Below are 23,479 nucleotides of genomic sequence, written 5' to 3' on the forward strand. Positions count from 1 at the left end.
AATATAATGTAGACTGAGCGTCAAGTACTGGACTAGAATGGGGTGGAAAGAAAGCAGCTTCATTCAATGTAATGTTTCAGTTTGAGTTCAGCTATGATAGCCAATGCTTAGAGTAGTGGTGAAGTGTCACTTTATTTATTTTTTTTAAAAAAATGCAATTTCAAAAACAGCAAATTTCTAAGAAAATGGATCATTAGTAACCCATGTATTAAAGATTTTCCAAGTAGCTGAAAATTAATTCCCCCCCACGTGATTTTTTTAAATAAAATTGTTAGCAGTATACAGTAGAACCTTGGCTTACGTTACCCTTGGGTAATGTAAACTTTGGGTTGCGAAAGCAGCAAACCCGGAAGTATTTTTCCGGGTTTCGCTGCATGCACAGAAGCACTCTACGTGCTGCGTGCATGTGCAGAACAGTCACCTCTGGTTGCAGAAACCTCGGGATCTGACCAGAGCTCCGGAACAGATCCCGTCCGCAACCGGAGGTACCACTAATTGCACTAGCAATGACAATGCTTGTAGCAAGCAATTGATATATTTTTAAAAATACATTCCAAAAGCAGGAAAAGTCTGATCCTTTCCTAACATGTGGGATGGCCATTAAGAGGGCAGAGCCATTTTAAAATAATAGAGATGGGGCATGTCTGCATTGTCCAAGAGATGTGCATGACAGTTGTATCTAACTCCATAAAGCAGAAACAATAATGCACTGACAGAGGAATCAGCAGCTTCTGGTTTGAATATTGAGGAAACTAATGCTCTGATAATAGCAACACAGTTATAGGGGGTGTTATGTAGATCCTGCACAACAAATAAGTAACAACTAGTGTCTTAAACTGCTCATCTAAAGGCTCTAGGTTTCTTTTCTTTTTTCTTGGATTGCAGTGCCCTACTTAGTGAAAAGTGAAATAAAAGAGATCCCTGTTTTCCTATATACTGGATAGTGTCAGTCCACAATAATTCAAATCGCAGCACATGAAAACTTGAATGGAACATATATGTCAATTTGACAATATAACAGTTGTCCTGGAGTCCCCCTTTTCCATTGTGAGGCGACTGATGGGCAAATTGGAAAGGAGCTTATGAGTAGATATGCACTAAATGCATATGAGGAAACAAGTCAGATTTTGCCTCCACCAGGGGTCAGCAAACTTATTCAGCAGGGGGCCAGTCCACTGTCCCTCAGACCTTGTGGGGGGCCGGACTATATTTTGAAAAAATATATGAACAAATTATTATGCCCCACAAATAACCCAGAGATACCTTTTAAATAAAAGGACACATTCTACTCATGTAAAAACATGCTGATTCCCGAACCGTCCGCGGGCCAGATTGAAAAGGCGATTGGGTCGCATCCGGCCCCCGGGCCTTAGTTTGGGGACCCCTGGCCTCCACAAACTTGCTGCCTATACTGTCTTGGAAAGCCACATGAGTTAAGGTGAAAGAGAAATATTTAACATCAACAGTCTTCCCCCCCCCCCCCTCAAATGGAAATGCTCATCTCTAGGCCACAGCTTCTTAAACCTCTGGAGACACTCTGGAAATGGGTGGCTGTACTGGGTGGTGCCTGTCTTCCTCTTCTTGCTCCTCTTCTTGCTCCTCGTCCTGAATCTCCTCTTCAGCAGGTCCCCGTATTTTTACAACAGGTGGTTGATAGCCATTTTCTGTCTCCCTAATAATTTGGTGCAGAAGAAGATGGATTTTCAGTTATCTGTATCTATTCAATTTTAACTGATGACTCAATATTATAGGAAAGAGATGGGGAGTGCAGGCCTGTTGGTTCTCCTTGACCTCTCAGTGGCTTTGGAGTTGTTCTGTTCCTACCTCCGGAATTGCTACCAGAAAGTATTACTAGTAAGTTACTACTCGGTCCCATGGCTTTTGAGGTTTCATGAGTCTCCCTGTGGATATCTGTGTGGTACCACCATCATGTTATGCTTTGCCCATGTATGTAAAAATAGTAATTCAGGCACAAACCTGAAAGTGAGGAGTGAATTGGTTCTTGTTAACAACTTAACTTCAGAGACAATTGTTTAATAGTTCAGTTTGGCAAAGAGGTGTCTCTGACCTACTGGGTAGATTTCCAATTGCTTAAGCTTTCCAGAGCCCTCTCACATATGTTGTTTGTTATGCGTACTAAAAAGAGGACTAGCACAATGTAAATGTTGAAGATTCATTCCCTGTGTCTGCAGTGATGGGATCGTTGTCTATCACATGATTGTGTATGTTTTGACTCCACAGTGTGGGAAGTGACGGAGACAGGATGTTTGTGTTACTGTGTTCCATGAAGTGGGACTTTAAAAGAGAAAATCACACCCCCAAAAATCTGCATACTTTCAGCAGATTGAAATTGCTTTGGAAGTATTTACCAAGGGGTCCAAGGCCTTTCCTCATGCTTTTGTTTAAACCAGAGCTTTCCAAGCTGTGCGTCACAACACATTAATGTCTCTGCTGCAGTGTGTAGATGTGTCACACAAACGCTCCCCACACTCCTCCTGGGGCTGAAAGGGGTTCAACCTCCGGTTTGCTAGTAAAACTGAATTACTGTGTCGTGAAATGATGCATGCCCAGAAAGTGCGTCACCAACTTGAAAAGTTTGGAAAGCTTTGGTTTAAACCATTTCTACCTGCTGCTAGCAGCTAGAAAGCTCGGCACTTGCTGTGCTTGTTGGGGAAATGTTGAGTACAAAGCTATTGGAAGTGGCAGTAACAGGGACATTGTAGAGGGGTAGAGAGAGACGGCTGCCCCATAGGTGCATATGTATTTTCTCCGTGCTACTTTTATTCCACCCCATCTTCTAATGAAAGGCACTCACGTCATCTCATAGTCTTTGTCCTTCCCATTCCTGCAGCAACAACAGTAAGCCACAACAGCAATAATAATGATAACAGCAACAAGCCCACCAATGACTCCACCAAGTAGGGCAAAATTCATGGATGCTGTAAAAGAAAATACTAGCATTACTCGACTCATAGTTGAAAAACAAAATCTCTTACTACTGAGAGCTCTTACTACTGTTCTCCCTCTATCCTGAGGGTGGCTCTGGCTAAATATAATACAACAAATAGCAACTTGTGAATGACAAGCCAGGAAAGGGACTCATCTAGGTTGGATTAGATGGTTTCTGTAGAACAGGATTAGGGAAACTGTGGCCCTCTAACTGCTGTTGGGGTCAAATGAATAAAACTGAGTTATGTGAAAATGATCACTCAAAACACACACCCCAAGGAAAATTATCTAACAGTTTCTCAGTGGTTCACTAAGGGAGTAGGGTAGTTTACTACTTAATTGGGGGGGGGGGGTTCCCAGCACCTTGGAAATGGCAGCTGCCACCAAGAACAACAATAATGGGGGAGAATAGTCAAAAAATTGCAAGGGGGGGCTTTTCTAGGTGGTGAGAGAAAATGTTAAAGAAAATTTAAATAAATTTAAATAAATTTTCTCATAAAAATGACCGCTCTACTTAAAAGCAGAATAAAAAGGAAGTAACTTGCCTCTTGTCTAACAAACATGCTGATAAAATGGCACTGATAGAGAAAGCCGGTCTTTTAAAACATCATTTTTTAATTCACTGAAATTATTTTTTTCTTAAATTCTATTGTATTAGTATTAGAATAATTTAAAATACGTGGGAAGGCAAGTTAAAAGGTCACTTTAAAAGAAACACAGCTAAAATGTCACTTGGCCAGAAAAGTGATAAATAGTAAAGGAGGTGTGTGAGGTATAGATGAATGACAATAGACTTGCTTGATCAATATGCTATTACACACATCAAAACCAGGCCACTTAGGGAAAATAGATAACTGAGTTTGGTGATGTACCAATGTGGTGCTGTTTTGGTTTGTTTTCAAAAAAGAGGAAGGGCCTAGAGGAAATAGGGGAATGATTTGATGGTGCCATGTAGATACTCCCTAAAAAGTGAGCAAACGAAACATGGCTATTAGGCAGCAAATACCTAGGGTGGAAACACACTCGGAGCCATACATCATCACAAAATCTTGGGCTTATTCTCGACTGCAGCCACATCTAAGCTTTGCAACTATGCAAAGTGAGACTAGTTCTTAAAATGGGACGTGGGGTGGTTTAGGGACTTAAATGCTTTGCCCATCAGATTACAATAACCAGGCTTTCTTCCCCCCCACCCCACCATTGCATGTTGCAATCTTACGTGGTGTGATATTAACAGTGATGTTGCATAAACTGTCTCCAACAGAGTTTTTGGAAAGGCAGATGTAGTAGCCAGTGGTGTCTATAGAGATGTTCTTCAGCATAAGCACTCCTGATGCAAAAGAGAAGATGCAAAGGGTCATCATTATTTAGCAGGTGCGAATAGAATCAGTGTCTTCAGCCGTATCGTGGTTTTACTGTATATTCCTGCATATAAGACTACTTTTTAACCCAGGAAAATCTTCTCAAAAGTCGGGGGTCGTCTTATACACCAGGTCATATTTCTTATATGACAAGTATATCCCAAACTCTATATTTTAACTGGAAAAGTTGGGGGCCGTCTTATACACCCAGTCGTCTTATACGCCGGAATATACGGTAAATCCACCTTATGTCAGGAATCTTACGGACCCTGGATGATGACTTCATAGCAACTGGAGCATTGCCCAGTAGCCTCAGCTCTGGCAAGGATCAATTGCAGAAAAGATGCAGGCAAGCCATGCGTGTGGTTTTGCTTACTGCATCTGTCACCATGTGTTCCCAAATGCAGTCCCTTATTCTGTTTTAACGAACCAGTCAGTACAGGCGGCCATTGCGCCAATTTTATTCTCACAACAATCCATGTGATGGGTTAAAATGAAAGAGATTGACTGGCTCACTATTGAAGAGGGATTAGAATCCAGTTTAGTGCATAATGCTGGCTTTCTGATAATGCTTGTGACTGAGTTAGCAGTTCCGCATTTCACACCACATAGAAACTAGGTGGGTCGTCGGAACAACATGAAACCCCATTTGTTCCGTGCTTTCATGTGACTGTACCACAGTTTTCAATGCTTTATGAACTTTTTTCCATGCAATTTACATTAATCCTAACATGGATACAGATACATGCAAGAATATGCCAGGCCTATCCTCCATCCTCTATTATGGGCTCCAATTGCAGCGATAACTGGACCCTGCTCTTTAAGTTGCACTTTTCTGATCTTTGTAGATTTCTTGATTGACAATTTAATATATAAAAATATGGACCAGAGCTAAATCTTTATTCTGAAGCAAAATGAGAAAAATACAATAAACTAGCCAATACCCCTAGAGATGGGGATTATGTCAGTATTTACAGTGCCTGACTGGGATCCTATTTTCTGGTGTGATGATGCCACCTATGGGCAAAACTGGTGAACGAGCACGCTTTGCACACATTTTCTTTGCAAATGAGCTACCATATTTTAAGGGCTGGCTTAGACAATCAAAAGGTAGCATGTTTTGGGGGTGTGCAATCTGCATTCACAAAGGCTAGCTGAAGAACTAGTGATAAAAATATGTAGGCCACCTAAAGCAGAGTACAAAATGATATCAACAAAGCTTTTTAAAAATATCAAAGGCAGCTAAATTATATATATATCTCCAGCAGATGCCTAAAATGTCAATAGACTGTGAATTCCAAAGCAGTGGTTTCACCACACTACCATCACCTCCCCATAAATGCACAGCAAACATTACATAGTACACATAAAAGTGTAAGCAGTTGAATAGGCCCACATGGGCAAGGTGACCCCTCAACCAAACTAGTTGCTAGCTGTTATGGGCTTTATGTACTAATTGGGAAATTTTGAACTTGACCAAGTTACAAACCAGTAGACTGTGCAGAACTTTGAGGACAATATGTGGACAAGATCTCACTTCTGGTCCCCAATCATAGAGCTGCACCCTGCACCAGCAGCAGTTTCCCAATCAGGAGCAAGGGAAGCCTTACGTAGTGTGTTGTTGTAATCCAGTCTTGAAGTTACCAATACCTGGACTACTGTGGCCAGGCCATCCCAGTCATGGAACAGGCATTAAAATGGTTCAATTGTTTTGTAGGTTTTAGCTTTATTTGCAATTTTATCTGCACACCACTTAGCTCTTTGATTAAGTGGTTCAAAAATCATCTAAATACAGTAAATAAAATAAATACCAGCTAAGATGGTAAAATGTACCCCTTGCTACCAAGACCACTAAACCTCCAGGGACAAACCTGGATCCAGGAACATGCCTAGGCTTGCTCCTTCAGAAGAAATGCAGCCCTCTTCAGAGCAGGCAATTGGCCAGTTTCTCATGCACCAGAACCATAGAGCCACAGGGCCTCTGTCCTGTCAGAAATTAAGCTCAATTTATTCCCCCTCATCTAGCTCATCCAGGCACCAGTTCAGCTCCTGTATGGCCTCTCCTGATTCAGGTGTTATGGAGAAATGTCATCAGCTTACTGACAGCATCCTGTCCTAAATTCCTTCATGACCAGTCCTAATGGCTTCATATAGATCGAAAATAGCATTGGGAATAAAACAGCACCCTCCAGTGTCCTCTGGCATAACTGAAAAACAATCTGCCAATGCTATTCTTCGCTCTATAAATAGGGCTAGAATACAGTGGTACCTCGCAAGACGAATGCGTCTTGCGATCTGATAGTGACTCGCAAGACGAATTGGTTTGCAAAAAATTCGTTTTGCAAATTGCGGTTTCCCATAGGAATGCATTGAAATTTAATGTGTTCCTATGGGCAAAAAAGAAATTTCAATGCATTCCTATGGGAAACCGTGATTCGCAAGACGAATTTTTCGCAAGACGAATTGACTGACTCGCAGAACGAATTAAATTTGTCTTGCAAGGCACCACTGTACTGTAATACTGTGCCCCTGATATCCAGGGTCAATGGTATCAAAAGCCACACATAAATTGCAAATGAAGCAAGGTCATACTCCCCTTGTCTCATTCTTGATTCAAGGCTGATTCAGTCCCGTGGCCAGGTCTGAACTCAGTCTGGAACTCGATAATCTACTACAGTAAACCATTCAAGAATGACTGTAGGTGCCCCATCATAACCCTCTCAGACACATTTCTAAAAAGTGGGCATTGGCAACTGGTCAGTAGTTAGTCCAAAGCAATAGATGGGGATGAGGCTTCATTATGAGTGGCTGCAGGAACCATCCCCTCAAGCAATGAAGCATTAACCATGTTCCCGACCCAACAAGTCTGCTACATTTAATAAACCATGAGGGACAGAGATCAAGGGGGAACAGAGGGTAGCAAGTATCTTGCTGACATCATTAGGCTGCATAAACTTCAAGTGATCTCACAGCATCTCAAAGGGTAGTGGCATTGGTCACTTCAGCCAGCACTACATCAGCGCTGGAATCAGCATCCCAACAGGAGATGGTTAGGAAGAACTAAACATTAGGAAGAACTTCCTGACAGTAAGAGCTGTTCGGCAGTGGAATTTGCTACCAAGGAGTGTGGTGGAGTCTCCTCCTTTGGAGGTCTTTAAGCAGAGGCTTGACAGGCATATGTCAAGAATGCTTTGATGGTGTTTCCTGCTTGGCAGGGGGTTGGACTGGATGGCCCTTGTGGTCTCTTCCAACTCTATGATTCTAGGTTTGTGCAATGCTGTTCAACATCAAATGCAAACAAATGTTTGTGGTTTCACATTAAGGAAACAGATATGCAGAGTCTAGTGTCGTCCTCTCTTTCATCAGTGATATAATCTGTTCCAAGACAGATGGGTGTGCTGCAACCTCCCACGTACCCAGCCTGACACATGTAGGCTTAAAAAGTCTGGATCTCTTAATTGCTGTAGAGGAAATCTGGTTGTGTCAGTGCCACAAGGGAGAGCTTGGAACAGGCGCATCAGAGAACTGGAGAGGCGAGAGCATGATAGAGTCCTCCTTACCGCCACTTGGCAGGAGGAGGAGAGAGAAGCAACTAGATTACCCAGTAATTACAAGCCCCACTGTGGCTAATGGCCTCATGGTGAACAATTGTCTATCTTCACCCTACATTAACTAATGTATGTTTTCGAAGTACTGTAATGATTTTAATCATTGTGAGAGAATAATCAGGCAGTGGGAATGATTCTGGGTTCATTGCAATTGAGCTAGCACTAATTTTCAAGGTATCTGAAGCACCATTGAAAAAGCCTGCAATTACCCCATTTCGCCCCCACCCTGTTCCGCTCCTTTTTGTGATGTTTTTGAGTCAATTCTGGGTTCAGTGCATGTGTGTGGTTGCACACATATCAGATGTGCCTAAAACGGCTGCTGCCTGTAATCTGAATGAAATCAGGAATGAAGAAAATGGCAGAGATGACCAGTGAGGGAAGGAAAACATAAGAATGGACAAGGGAAGATCACATCTACACAGTGCTTGCTTGCTACACGACTAGATAACACTTTAAGGACTAAATTCAAATTATGGTTTTTCATTCCTATTTTTACATTAATAGTCTTCAAAATATTTGCATGCATTTAAAAACAATACAGAAAATTGATTTTCACAAAGTACCAACATCTCACTGCATACCTGGCGTTACTGTTCCTACGAGTGCTCGTGGTTTGTTTTCTGGATTGTAGCTTTGCCAGGAATATTCGGGTTTGGGGGATCCTTCGATAGAATTGCAGGTCAAGTTAATGTTTTGTCCGTATTCTGTGGTCCCTATAATTTTGCAGTCTGGCTTGGATGGAGGCACTAGATAGGGGGAAAGAATAAATTGAGCAAATTCAGCAACATAAGAATGGAAGCTGTTGTGTTGGGGAGAACCTAAAAAATATTCTGTCTTCAGATCCCATCACCAGCAGTAATGTATCTGACCTTCACAAACAACAGTGACGCGTTACAGTTTTATCCCAAAATCTGCACATCTTCACAATTTTCTTTAGGCACATAAGCTGACTGGGTGGGGGCAATAGCTTAGCAGAAGTGCACATGCTTTGCAGAAGTTATCAAGTTCATACCTCAACTACTCAAATTAAGGATCAGTAGCAAGTCATGGAAAATATTAAAATGATTACTTATTGAATTTATACGGTGCCCTTCATCCAATGATCACGGGTCAGTTTGCAACAAGATGAAATTTGACATTTGAATTCCTGGAGAACTGCTATCAGAACACGGGGTAGTGTTATCTGCTATAAAAACAACTTCCTACCTTCCTCACTTCTTCATATTCCCATTGACTGAAAACTTGGTTAAAATATATGGCTGTCATCACCATTCTCTCCATTAGTGCAGTGGAACCTCGGTTTTCGAACATAATCTGTTCCGGAAGACTGTTTGACTTCCAAAACATTTGAAAAATGAAAACGCAATACGGAAGCCTCAATATAATGACCGTTCCCCACATAAAAGGGGAGGCGCATTTTGTGCGGTCGCGCACAGCCCCCTGGGATCCCTGAGGCAGCCCTGGAAGTTTGGAGGCCGGCGTTGCCTTCCCAGGCTGGATACTGGTAGACTCCGCCCGCGTAGTTACCTGTCCAATCCAGCTCAGGGAGGCGTTGCTGGGGAGATTGGCCAGGTAGGAGGAGGTAACCTTACCGTTCACACGACTGAAGCAGTCATTCCTGGGAAGCAGTCAACCAGAGATTTCCCACCCTCCACGCCCAAAAAAATTAATGATTGCATTACAGGTTATTTTCTTCCACAGGCATACACGCATGCAGGCGATGCTGTTGAAGGGCCGGAAAGGAATTTCCCTGCATTGGCAGGTTTCGCCTTTCCCGTAGCAATTCGTCACAACTTTGGCAGATGCAGGCCTTGGGCAGAATCCTTTAGTCATCTACATAAATGGGGGGCGTGGGGCGGTGACCCCCTGCCCCCATTGCTGCGGCGATAACAGGGTTCCTGTAAATGGGGCTAAGGGGGAGGCATTGACCTTACGCAATAAGCTGTCATTGCCCTCCCCCTCCAGCGGCTGCGATCAAGGGGGGCGGGCTATCTGTTTGAACATATGTTCTCCAGAGCTAGCCCAACCCCCACACATGCTGGATAACCCTGAAATTACCCAGATCCCCTGCTGGGGGCTGGGAAGGATATAAACCCAATGTCTGAGCCAAGGTCTCCCTACATCTGAATTCTTAATAAAGTTGTGGCCAATTTTAATCTCATAGAAGGTGGTCTCGTGTCATCATTCCGCTCGGGGGCTGCCTGGCTTTGGGGGACTCTCAAAACGGAAGCCATGTGGCATGTTTGGCTTCCAAAAATTGTTCAAAAACCGAAGCAGTTACTTTCGGGTTTTTGACGTTCGAAAGCCGAAATGTTCAACTTCCGAGAAGATCAAAACCCGAAGTTCCACCGTCATGAATACCAACAGTGTTATTTTTATAGAAAAAGAGGTGCCGGAACTCACCATGAATGCCTCCCTTGTTCCCTTACAATGACAATGGTGCCCACCTGAGAGGTGCTGGAACTGAGTTCCGGATGGGAAAAAAAGACGTGTGTACCATGTCTCTAAGATAATCTATAGCAGGTATCTTCAACCTTTTCAGACCCAGGATCCATTTTTAACCCAAATATGCATCTGGGGACCCATTTCTTAATCTTTTACCATATATTTGCATGGTGGCAGTGCTCCTATCATGACTCACCTCGGATTAGGCTACAGTTCACTAGTGGGTCCTGATCCACCAGCTGAAGTCCAGTGATCCAAGGCACAAATACTACATGATAGCATCATCTAGAACAAATGTGCAAGGCTGCCTTATGTTGCAATGGAGCACAGTTTTAGCGATCCAAGTAGTCCCTGATCATTGCAAGCAGCACTTCTTGCTTGCTGTGAGCTGCTACTGAACTAAGGTGTGAGACTGGTACCGGTATGTATACAAAGGGCAGAATGCCTTACCAAGGACCAAAAGTTCCATTCTTGAATGTGTCAAGGGAGGATCATCGCGGATTCGGACTGAGCATTCATAGGTACCATTGTCATTCAAGGTCACCTGACTGAGGATGATGCCAATGTCACGATTATTTATATTGCCAGAGAAGTTCACCCGACCTTTATAAGCATTGCTAATATATGTTCCACCATCATCAAGGTACCGGTTAATAAATTCTACCTAACAATGAGAGAAGAGTATCAATTTAAAAGACTTAATTATTGTGGCACAAATCTTTTGTTTGTCACTATAGTATTTCTAATTATGAACAATTATAAACAAACAAAACACAAGAAGACCCAACCTATCCCTGTCTCCTGAATTGTCTCATTGCTGAGGCAATTCAGTAGTTTTTTTTTCTAAAAAAAAATGCATAATAGGGAAAGAAATCACTTTTTAAAGTGTGTACATTAGTCAAGAGTGTACATTAGTCAATACAAATACATGTTCATCACAAGAATTTCACATTAAATGATGAATTTTCATGAACAAAGCAAACACAAGCTGCTGGAAAAATTTGGAGAACTGAATTTAAGATTGGAAAAAATAAGAAACCAAGGAAACTGAAATTGACAGGTCCTTCCATCCCTACCTCTCAATCCTCAAGAAATACATTTTATGTACATGGTTGGCAGCAGCAGGGAAAATATGATCAGAAACTTATCTTTCATGAGCTTAAAGTTGTTTTAGGGGCCAAGTCAATCTGCTGCATTGCCTCCAAACAATCAATCAAACCAAATCCTTTCCTTTGGAGCCTTAAACATTACAGAGGTACCTTGGTTTGCAACTGTTTTGGATTACAACCATGTAAAACCTGGAAGTGTGTGTCCCCTTTTTTTGGATTACAACCCATTTTTTAAAATTACAACCCTTTTTTTTTTAAGGTCCCATTGGTGAAAGCACGCCTAGGGTTACAACCTGTTTTGGTTTACAACCGGACCTTTGGAACGGATTATGGTTGTAAACCAAGGTACCACTGTAGTAGGCAATGCTCCAAGTGTACAATATTCTTATTCAATGAGACTTGCCTCCATGTAGTCGTGCACAGACCTGGGGTACTGGACATTTAGTTGGGAGTTAACCCCGCTGAACATAGGCAGACTTGCTTTTAAACCATCTGAACCAGTACTGCTCATCCAGCTCACATTGAATTGAACTGGATAGGCCCTAGGGGATATCTGGAGCCACCAGTTGCTATGCATGACTGGCTGCCCCTGTCAAGTGCTGGATCAAAGACAAAGTGACAGACTGATGTTATGTGTCACAAGAGTAAAGATCTGGAATTAAAACAAAATTCAGGCTACCATCTGGCCCCATCCTCTTGCAGCCAAGACCAAAGGAACCCTCACTGACAGAGGTCAAAGAGGCTCCTCTGGTGTCTTGGCACACCTGTTTCTTCACAGGGTGCCATTTTCTCCCAGACACTCATGCATATCATATGCCTTGCACCATGGCCGCCCACCTCATCTGGCATTTTCATCCAAGCAACAATGTCCCCCTTAGCTGGATTAACGACAGAGCTTTCGTAGGTACATGGTAGGGTGATATTATCTCCTCTCTTCACTTGCATTTGCTTCTGAGGTGTGCTTACGGAGAGGGCGTGAACAGCTGCCACAACTAAAAAGAGAAAGAGAGGTCAGAAGGTCCACTGTTATCTTTGTCACTTTGACTGGAAAGCCAGCATGCATAAGTTAGGACGCCCTACTAAGATATCACACATCTGCATTGTGTCTGCGTTGTATCTGCCTTCTGTAAGAAACTCACTTTCTCGCTTGCTCTAGGACAGGGTTGGAGAAACTTTTTCCAACCCAAAGGCTGCATCCCCTTAAGACATAGGTAGGCAGGGCAATCAATGTGACCTTTGTACAGTAGGTTACCTTCTAGCTGCACGAAAACCAGAGCTTTCTTCATCCACACCCACATTCCTCCATCCAGGCAAGCAAGAAGCATTAGTTCTTTCCAGTATTAATAGACCACAGATGGTCACAAAGTGGTTTGCAGAACAATCAGTAAAACTATTAATAAAATAATAGTAATCTGTGCATATCACATCAGTTTATACAGTAAAACACCCCATGTTCTCAAATATCTTATTTGTTCCCGTTCTCCTCCCCGCCCCCACCCCCACCCCGGCTTCCAAGAGGCTGAGTTCAATGACTCATTCAGGGATGTAGAAAGAAGTATCTACAGGGGGACAAGGTCCTTTGAACATTAAGTTTTTATTGTTACCACACCCAGTTAACACATAATGCAGTTCCACTTTTTTTGTCTGCAACTAGTACGATAAGGGATGGCAGGTGGGGGGTTCCATCCGCTGTCCCCCATAATTCAGTTTGCACACATAAAACTTATTGATGGTAAGAGCAGCTTGACAACAGAACCAGTTGCCAAGGGCAGGGTGGACTACCTCCCTGGAGGTCTTGAAATAGATGCTTCACAACCACCTACCTCTGAATTTTCTGCAACGAGCAAGTGATTAAGCTGGATGGCCCGTAAGGCTCCCTACAATTCTATGATTTTATCTACTTGCATATTATCCTATATCTTACTTCCTGGACAGACCTTCTGTCTACGGAAAAAGCTAGCTTGCTGTTGATGGCCAGGGCTCTCAGATCCTCTCTCAGCTCTAGAGCAGCAGGGAGCAAACAAGTGTGCCCACAAGGCTTTTGTTTCTTGCAGTGTACATTATTATGTTCTGAGGTAACTCAATTGTGCTGGAGAAACCGGTTCCTCCAGGATGGGTTTATAATCAGGTCATAAGACCAGCTTTCAGAGAGAGAAAAGAGAAAGGTAGGGGGGGGGAAGTGAGAGAGCCCAACCCTTTTAGAGAAACTGCAGAGAAATGCCTCACTCAGAAAACTCCGCCCCACGCACACTGAAATTTAAGTTGAGGGGAGTGTTTCTATAAAAAAATCATATATGCTAAGAACCTATCAGAAAGCTGTATTTGTTCTGTAACCAAGGTAACCTGGGAACCCCTTGAACTTCTCCCACCTGATGAGGGATTTAGCTGAGTTTAAAGAGAAGGGGTCAGGGACTAAGGAATTCCCAGTGTTTTTATTTAAAGCACATTTAAAAGACGCCCCCCCCCAAAAAAAAGAATCCTGGGGAAATGTAGTTTACCCCTCACAGAACTACAATTCCCAATACCCTTAAATTACAGTTCCCAGAATTCTTTGGCTTAAATGTCTATGGCACTGGAATTTTCTCAAGTCTAGAGACCACTTTATTTGTTCGCCATTCTTTTAGGCCACCCTTGATTAATTACATAGGAATCGCAGGGCAGTTTCCAGCATACATATAAAACAACATAGTATATCAGATAACCACATGATTTTGGTTATCCTATAGAGATGGAAAAATGGGAAAAACTATGGAAAACAGATTTAAAATTCACCGCATGCTATCGGATAAAAGAAAACTTTATGAAAATGATCCACAGATGGTACCTGACCCCAAGCAAATTAGTCAAAATAAATAAAAATAACAGTAATAAGTGTTAGAGATGTAAACAAAATGAAGGAACCTTATTCCACATGTGGTGGACAGGTCCCCAAATGTAAAAAAATGTGGGAAATGATTTAGGAAGAACTAAAGAAAATGCTAAAACATACATTTTTAAAGAAAGCTGAAGCTTTCCTATTAGGCATTTTAACGATAAGCATCCCAAATGAATATTAAAGAGTGTTTCTTTACGTGACAGCAGCAGCTAGCTAGAATATCAATAGCAAAATACTGGAAAAGTGAGTTAATACCAACAAAAGACGAGTGGCAATTGAAGTTGAATGAGTACCTCGAACTAGCCAAAATGACAGAACTAATCAGAAACCACTCAGGCGACAAGGTAAAAAAGGAATGGGTTTGCTTCAAAAACTACTTGACTAAATATGGTTCCAAGAATAATACTTGGTTGTGCTTAGATTAATTTCACAGATATAATGGAAAATAATTGATTTAAATAAAGGAATACAGATTATTGGTAACAAATGAGAAGTGTTGAAGCTGCAAAGGGATAGAGGGAAGTCAATTAGCATATCAGGGATTCAAACAAGTTTAGTGGAACAGAAAGAAAGTGTTTGTAAGGAAAGAAAGGAAAGAAGAAATATTAATGTGATTTCTTTCTGGGAGCCTTTTGTATAGAATATTCTAATTACAGTTTGTATCCTTTGAACAATTGTGTGTATCTTTTTAATTCTTTTTTTCCTTTTTTCTCTTTTCTTTTTGTGTATTCGGGTGCAACTTTTGTTTTATCCTTTTCTCTGTAACTTTCAAAAATGCAATAAAAAAGTATAAAACAACAACATAGTATATCAGATAAAACAACACAATGCAATATTTAAACCATCACCTGCAAAAAGAGGGGCAATTCAGAATATACCAGGAGCTGGAGGCACCCAGATTTATCCAGTGCTATTTTTCTAGAAAAAGAGGTGCTGGAACTCACCATAAATGCCTCCCTTGTTCTCCTGGGAGGTGCCAGAACTCAGTTCCGTCGAATTCTGGCTGGAAAAAAAAGCCCTGGATATATCCAAAAGCCTAAGAGAACAAGTGTGTTTTAACCATCCATTGGAACTACACTAAAGTTGTGTCCATTGAGCCTCTAAGGGGAGGTTATCCTAGTCAGGGTGCCACTACAGAGAAGGCCACACTGGAAGGAACAACAAGGAAGCAAAAGCCAACAAAAGCAGAGTCTTGCAGCAATAAGTCCAAGCAGTCATCACAAGGGCACTCAACAGTTTGGAGTGGCAACAGTGAAGTTGGCAGCCTTTAATGAAGTCATGCATTTAATAATAATAATAATAATAATAATAATAATTTATTATTTATACCTCGCCCATCTGGCTGGGTTTCCCAATTCCCATTGACATAGTCAATGAGGTAATTGCCAGAAGCAACTTTTGTTGAGGTGCTTTGGAATGCCTGGGCTGCTCTGTGTTTTGTGAAACGCTTTTCTAATCAGATTTCTATACCTAGTTTGCTTGGCAACAGGCAAGCAATGGGTTAATTTCCTAGGTGTCTATTCTTTTATCTGTTCTGTTGCGCTGAAATTCCCTGACTGGCTTGTAATCCAGTTTCAACATGGGAAGATCCTCGAGAACAAAGCAATAATCGCTGCATTTTTCTCTGGGCTTTGACAACTCCCTGTTTTGTTCCATCCTGGCATGCTTCCTTCTGCATCCATTGTATTTCTTTCTCTTTTCTTCCTGCGATGTTCATCACATCGCTAACCGTCAATGCTTTTTTTTAAAAAAACAACTGTCCATTGAACAAGCAAGTTAAAATAGGCTAAAAATATGAAATAAATTGGTTTTGGAAACTGATCAAATCGTTTTAAGACCAGCAAATGCAGAGATAGGACTTTAACAAAATCCCACAAATATGGGGGGTCGGGAGCAGGGGTGGGGGTGCCCTATACAATTAAAATCTTAAAATATTAAGCTTATTTTATAAATTCCCATGGGTGGGTCTAGGGCAGGCATAGGCAAACTCCGGCCCTCCAGATGTTTTGAGACTACCATTCCCATCACCCCTGACCACTGGTCCTGTTAGCTAGGGATGATGGGAATTGTAGTTCCAAAACATCTGGAGGGCCGGAGTTTGCCTATGCCTGCCCTAGACCCACCCATGGGAATTTATAAAATAAGCTTAATATTTTAAGATTTTAATTGTATATGGGGCTACCTTTGAAGGTGACCCGGAAACTACAACTAACCCAGAATGCGGCAGCTAGACTGGTGACTTGGAGCAGCTGCCGAGACCACATAACACCGGTCCTGAAAGACCTACATTGGCTCCCAGTATGTTTCCGAGCACAATTCAAAGTGTTGGTGCTGACCTTTAAAGCCCTAAACAGCCTTGGTCCAGTATACCTGAAGGAGCGTCTCCACCCCCATCATTCTGCCCAGACACTGAGGTCCAGCGCCGAGGGCCTTCTGGCGGTCCCCTCATTGCGAGAAGCCAAGTTACAGGGAACCAGAGGGCCTTCTCGGTAGTGGCACCCACCCTGTGGAATGCCGCCCCATCAGAGGTCAAAGAGAACAACAATTACCAGACCTTTAGAAGGCATCTCAAGGCAGCCCCGTTTAGGGAAGCTTTTAATGTTTGATGGATTTCTGTATTTTAATATTTTGTTGGAAGCCGCCCAGAGTGGCTGGGGGAACCCGGCCAGATGGGCGGGGTATAAATAAATAAATTATTTTTATTTTTATTTTTATTGTTGTTGTTGTTGTTGTTGTTGTTGTTGTTGTTAGGATACCCAGGAAGCAAAGGACTGAAAAAGGCATTATGAACAAATAAAAGTAACGGAGCTCCAATATAATTCTTTTTAAAAGAAAAACAGGTTTTGGGAGGGGAGAGCAGGAAAGAGAGCAGAAGGCTCAACCCTTCCCCTACCTGCTTTATCTCTACTATAAATCCTCCCCACATAGACTTCCTTATCCTGTCAGATGGGTGGGATACAGTAAATAAAATTATTATAACTATTATGTCTAGAACAGGGCTTCAAGTCATTTTTTTCTATTGAGGATCACATTCCCTTGGGGATATTCTTTTGGTCGCTACATGCTGGTGGCAGGTAGGAAGAGCCAAAAGGCGGGTGGTGAGAGCAAAAAATGAGTGGAGTTTATTGCAGGATTGTATGGATCGTTTGCTCCCAGTGAGAAGAGGTCCAGAAAGCAAGAGTAGCTTCACCTGCAGCATCCAGAGAGCCCTGTGAAATGTGTGTGTCTGCTATATTGTAGTTTCCCCTATATGTCACCCACTCTCCTTGCCCTTCCAATTTCTCTGTTCAATATCCTCTCCTCTCAGAACTGTTCTTCTTTCGGAAGAAGGTCTTCACAACTCTGTTACATACCTTTGCACAAAATGCAAGTTTGGGGCTATGATCGGGCAAGTGGAAGCATGCTCATATCCGTTTGAGGATCAGCAGGATGATACGAGAGAGTGTGTCCCAGTCACAAACAGATGTCTTTCGTGAGAACTTTAAACAGAAACTTTGTACTAACTTTGTACTATTTTTTTCTGTAATGCTAGAAGGAAATCCATCATCAAGAGAGAGTCAATAAATAGAGTGCCAGGCATGTCCAAAGTCCGTTTCGGGGACCTAATCCAGCCCGCCCCTGTGGCAGTTTATTTCCTGGGGTAAAATCCTAAAAAAAAAACTCAACAACTTCAATTTAAAAAAAGGTCAACAACTTTGGTCAGCCCCCACGGCCCTTCACTTCATCAAATCTTGCCCTCTTCGGAAAAAAGTTTGGACACCACTGCTCAGATAGACAGTCAGAAACTGTGTGCCAGGAATGCAGGGAGACATGTCTGTTCAGGGCTGTTCTTTCTGCTCCCATCAGCTTTCTATCTGGCCCTTGGGATTCTCCCCAGACCATACCCCCCCCTCCCAGCCACATCCCCTTTCATCAGACCACAACCCTTCTTTGTACCCTCCTTGAGTTCTTTCGTCTGGCTGAAACTGGGACAATTGATTCTTGTTTGCCTGGATAAGCAAGAGCAGGTGTGTGGGAATGTGCATAGAAACTAGCCTGCTGTACAAAGGTAACTTTCACATTTGCTGCCGTTCCCACCTTGGCCTCTGCCCGCCGCTGGCCTGTGGCTCTGGAAAGATTGCCCAGAAGGGACTGTGATATTTGGGCTGAAAATAGTTTCCCACCCCTGGCATGGAAGCTACAATGGAGGACCCTACAAAAGGCAGGGCCCTTGATCACACAGAGAATAGCCTGTATCATACACAGAAAGCTATTTCACAGGTTTCTGGAGAGGCAGAGGCAGCAGCTGCGGTCCAACTTCTCCTCATTGTACACTGTTTTTTGTACAGTTTCTGGGTGGATGGGGCCACGTTGCTGCTGTGTAAGCATATAAACTTTGCTCTGTTTGCTTACGACATTTTTATGCTGCCCTTCCTGCAAGGAGATCAGAGCAGCATACATCCTGACCTCCATTTTGTTGCCTCAACAACACTATAAGGCGGGTTATGATGAGAAGGGTTGGCTCGCCAAAGGTCACTTGGCAAGCTTCAGGAAGTTTGTCCCAGCTCACCCCTATGTCAAACATCCAAACTGCTGCAGTAAGCTGCCTATTTGACTCTTTCAAATCATCAGTTCGACAGTTTTAGCATCAGAGTTCAATGAGTAGTTTTCAAAAGTTGCAACAGAACGCAGGAGAAATACTTCAGCCAGTTGTTAAAATTCGAACAGAAAGAAAATGTTTAAAAAGTGAAAATATTATTCAGTTTGGGTGAATGATGGTGTTTTATCACTTGATAGCTGATTATCACAAGTTTCTCACATTCAGGTTATGGTGTTTGCTCCAATTATCACATAACTAAAGGGTTCCTGATCTACTTCTGTCTTATATTCTAGGTAAATCCACTCTTCGTGTCTTAAGAAGGTGTACAACAGGCACAAATCCCACAGTTAACATGGAGTTCATTTATTATGAAAGGTGTACCTGTTGAATTCTAAATGATCACAGTTTCTCTGTAACTTATTTTGTATGTCTTCATCCACAGATGGTGAGGCAAGCATTTCAAGCAAGAGTGCTCAAATACGCAATCGCTCTGTTTGAATCAATGTGTGCAAAATCAGCGCAAGCATATAACCTACCTTAGTTCTACCCCCTCTCCTCCCCACCCATTTGAACCAATCCACAAAGCAAAAAAACAAAACAAAAATCCTACTTGGGGAAGAGATGGTGGCAGGACCTCACTCCCACCCCAGTGACATGAGAAATATATTTTTCTACCAGGGGCCATATAACCATATCCCAGGATCTTTAGGAGGAAAAGATGCCCCAAGTGTTGCTGCTATCTAGTCCATTGCCTCTACCACAATCATCTCCCCTTTCCCCAAGATAAGGGTTTTTCTGCTTTAGGGAAGAGGAATGGGGTATGTCCTCAGCAGTGGCAGGCATTCCCATCAACTTGATGGAGAACCTGGGACCTGGCTAGACTTCCAGGATCTCTGGAAGGAAATGATGCATTGCTTGATGTATGGAGCATCTCTTCACACTGGGAACCTGGAACTTGACTCCAAGAAGACAAGAGATAGTGCATCAACAATTGATACATGGAACATCTTTTCCTACTTGGAATCCTGGGACTTGTAGTCAAGTCCTAGGTCCCAAATGAGAAAAGGTGCTCTGCAAATCATTGGTGCTCAATGCCTCCAACAGTATCTCCACTTTCTTCATCTTTCCTAACACAGGTTGTCTTGCCTTGGGGAAGCAATAGGTGGTGAGAAGGGTGGGTCCTTGATGGAAAAGGTGACAAATGAACCCACAGATGTGCTGGGATTCCTTGCCTCCTCCCACTGTGGACCTTCAGCTGCACTGATGGGAGTGCCACTTAATCAAGGTAAAGGCTTGCACCTTGGGTAATGAAGATTAGCAGAGGGGAGGTTCTTGTAGTGTTCCAGTCAAGCACTGGAAAAAGCTGAGCACTTCTAGGGTGAGCCAGTTGGTTGCTCATCCCTATTGAGGCTTGCCAGAATTCATCCCACAGTTAAATGCACTTTAGGTGCTCCTTGCCACCCTTCCTATCATCTGAGTTTCATCACCCACTATGGCAGAACAAGTCTTTATGGGCTTCCCATATGTTTGTGCCCAGGAATGGGGTACATGTTTTTACATGGGGGGGATAAAAGAAGTGACAATCTAGCTCAGAAAATACTGTAGTGTGTGCTGTGTCCCCTTCACTGCACAAACATCAGTAGCAAATTGCACAGAAAAGTGCTGTTCAGGTCATAGCCCAAGTCCCGCCAAGGTTACAAGGTATCTAATCCTGAATGAAATGAGAATATACAACACTGTCCCATCCATCACTTATTCTTTTCTCTCTCTTTTTAATGCTGATCACTTTTGTGACAAATAGCCACACAAAGAGGTGTGAGCTTGGATCCTTTATTACTGTGGATTCTTTTTAATCTATTCTACTGGGAAGCAGGGAAGGGAGAAATAATGCATAGTGTAGTGGTTAATAGAGTAGACTATGAGTCAGGAACCCAAGCCCCCCCTCAAATCCCATCTCCATCATAATATCCACCTGTGGCAAGCTAGGAAAGGACCATAGCTCAGTAGTGCAGCAAATGTACAACAAGGTTCAACCTTGGCATCTCTGGATAAAGGATCTCATGTACGGATTTTGAAGCCTTAGGGATCCACTATGAATTAGAGCAATACAGTACTGGGCTAGGTGGACCAATGTCCTCACTCTGCATAAGTCAGCTTCATATGCTTAGGATTTCTCCACTTAGCCTAAGTGGAGAGACTTCATTCATTTAAGAAAACCACTTCAGAATGCTCCTTTCCTCATGTCAATGCACTGCAAACAACTTAGGATAATTAAAATCTTGGCAGAGCAGTGTGCCAGGGTAGCCTTCCTGCTTCTGTGTTTCTGTTTTAATCTAATGCTAGATGAACAGTCTGGCACTGCTGTTGCATTCTGGTAGCCCACAACATTAAGGGAATAATTTAAATTAAACATTTAAAAGTCAGCATTTATAAACTGGTATGGTCCTGGGTCCTGTGCTGCTTAACCCTGGAAATATCACAAATGTACCAATAACACTGCTTCTTCATCCACATTCTACGCAGCTGTTACAGAATACATAAGAGGCGCCAATGGAAAAAAATAGCATTTTCTCAACAGCAACAAAGAATTGTATGAGTACAGGGTCAGTGCAGTATCCCAGTAACAGAAAGACTTTATGGGAGACACCTAAGATCCTGCACAACAGATTGGTATCTACTATACATTTGTTGGACTGCAAGGTCTGAGATTTGTACGAAGAAATATCTATGGGCACCAAATATCTACTGACAGAGTCACTTTTCTCTCTGACCATCACACTAGCATACCACTGGTAGGCAAAAAGTACTACTCACCTGCACTGAATATAAAACATGTTACTTCCTTGTTCGCCATTATGGCGTGCTTTCCCTCTCACTCAAGCAAATATCCAGGTAATGAAAGATTAATCTGAAGTTTGAGGGAAGGACAACCTGCCTTCCTGTAGTAGCTTGGACTGTCTCTCCTTTTCTGTGTTGTATGTGCTGTTTCTGCTTCCTTCCCCTTTCACCCTTGCTCACCTTCCCACCCCTTCAAACTAGGAGGGCAGGCTGTGTGCCTGTGTCACACCACTAGGGCTGTGTTCTTATCTTTTCCCTTTCAAGCTGAAGGAAACTACCCTGCCTGTTTAAGTCACCCTATCCACACCTAAGCAAACAAACTATCATTCCTGATCCCTTCTGACAGGCGGGTACACAAAGGAAGCAATAATGTATCACAAACACCCAGGTGAAAGTGCTCATGCAAGTACCATGAGAAAAATATTGCAGTAAGAAGACCACACTGGTGTTGCTGCAGGAACTACAATTTTTATGGTGATTATTCAAGAGTGCTGCTTGCTTTAGCCATTAAAGACACCAAGACTAGGTGTTATCTGTGGCAGCCTAGCCTAATTTCTATTCATTCTGCTAACCTGACAGATGTGCTACAATATTTTGTTTGTTCAGCACTGTTTTCATGTTGTGTGCTGTTAAAACACTTTCCACTTTCTCCACCCACTGTGCTGCAGTTTACTGTCTAGGGTACATTTATAGCTAAAGCTCAGAAAATCACTATTCTGTTTCTGATGTCTTGGCTTTTCTTAACTTTCCTCAGACACCACCTGTAGTTGCCTGAAACAGGGGCCAAAGGGTTGTGTTACCTCTCACAAACCCTTGAGAGATCACTCTGTTGTTGCTATCATATATTTCTGCTTCACTCACATACAAGAGTACCAGAAATGTGGCCCTTCCACAATACATAGAAAAATGAACTTTGGCACAAGTTTGGAACACATTCTGTGTCCATCTGGTACACACAAGACATCAAAACTGTTAGAAAATTCCGGGTATGGAGTATATTCGTGTCCATTGTCTGAAACTGAGGGTACTTCCAAACTGTCTTTATTTTTAGGTAGGCTTCTGTCCATACAGAAAATTCAGGTTACAAAATTAAAGCAGGTTTGGAGTTCCTGTGCCCATTTTACCATTACATCTTTGACTTCTTCTTCATCTTTTAGGAGCCAATTTAATAATAAATTATACATTTTAGACAGTTTATTATTATTATTTGAGAGGAGTTCTTTATCTAGTTCAGAAATTATCTTGTCAACCCCATTTTCCATTTTACCTTGTTTAAAAATTCTGTTGAGTTGATGATACTGCAGCCAACTTAACACCGATATGTTTTAATGTGTCATAGTCCTTTAGTCTTAGTTCTTCTAAGACTGTACTTTTGAGATAAGGAAAGTGACATGTTCCAGTACCAACCCAGTAGGGTAGCCTAGTAAATCTGGGGTTCCCATCTTATTTCTAGCTCTCTCTGTTGCCACCACCCACTAATGTGTCATCTAGGGCAAGGGGTGTGAGATTCTTACACCCTGACTCAGTATAAGGCATATTCCTATGTTCTGAGTTACCTCATGGGAATGAAAGAATATTAATCTCATGAGGTCCCCTAAGAGGACCTTTTATTCAACCATTTGTCTTGTTCTGTGGCAATCCAAGATGGCTTGGAAGAAATGGGATGTGGGGTGTGTGGGATAAGTGGGTAGGAGAAGCTTAGCATAAATGACCAT

The 23,479-nt window shown here is 42.4% G+C and overlaps 1 protein-coding gene across 4 annotated transcripts; it reads right to left on the bottom strand.

Annotated features, from left to right (window-relative positions):
* Nucleotides 1–113: 113 nt before the first annotated feature.
* On the bottom strand, nt 114–21,991 carry GPA33 (glycoprotein A33). Of its 4 annotated transcripts, XM_088668022.1 has the most exons (8): nt 21,741–21,942; nt 15,292–15,350; nt 12,310–12,464; nt 10,814–11,027; nt 8,500–8,664; nt 4,169–4,279; nt 2,816–2,939; nt 114–1,672 (listed from the first exon to the last, which is right to left on the bottom strand). In XM_088668022.1, exons 1-8 carry the CDS (start codon nt 21,758–21,760, stop codon nt 1,519–1,521), a joined length of 1,002 nt encoding a protein of 333 aa, XP_088524148.1. In that variant the 5' UTR covers nt 21,761–21,942; the 3' UTR covers nt 114–1,518. The 4 variants fall into 4 exon arrangements, with proteins under 4 accessions (XP_088524148.1, XP_034970837.2, XP_060129636.2 ...); XM_035114946.3 differs by lacking the exon at nt 15,292–15,350 and having other exon boundaries at nt 21,741–21,991; XM_060273653.2 differs by lacking the exons at nt 15,292–15,350; nt 21,741–21,942 and adding an exon at nt 13,296–13,527.
* Between the last annotated feature and the right edge of the window lie 1,488 nt (nt 21,992–23,479).

This window comes from Zootoca vivipara, chromosome 4, assembly GCF_965207765.1.
Source record: "Zootoca vivipara chromosome 4, rZooViv2.hap1.1, whole genome shotgun sequence".
Classification (NCBI taxonomy): Eukaryota; Metazoa; Chordata; class Lepidosauria; order Squamata; family Lacertidae; genus Zootoca; species Zootoca vivipara.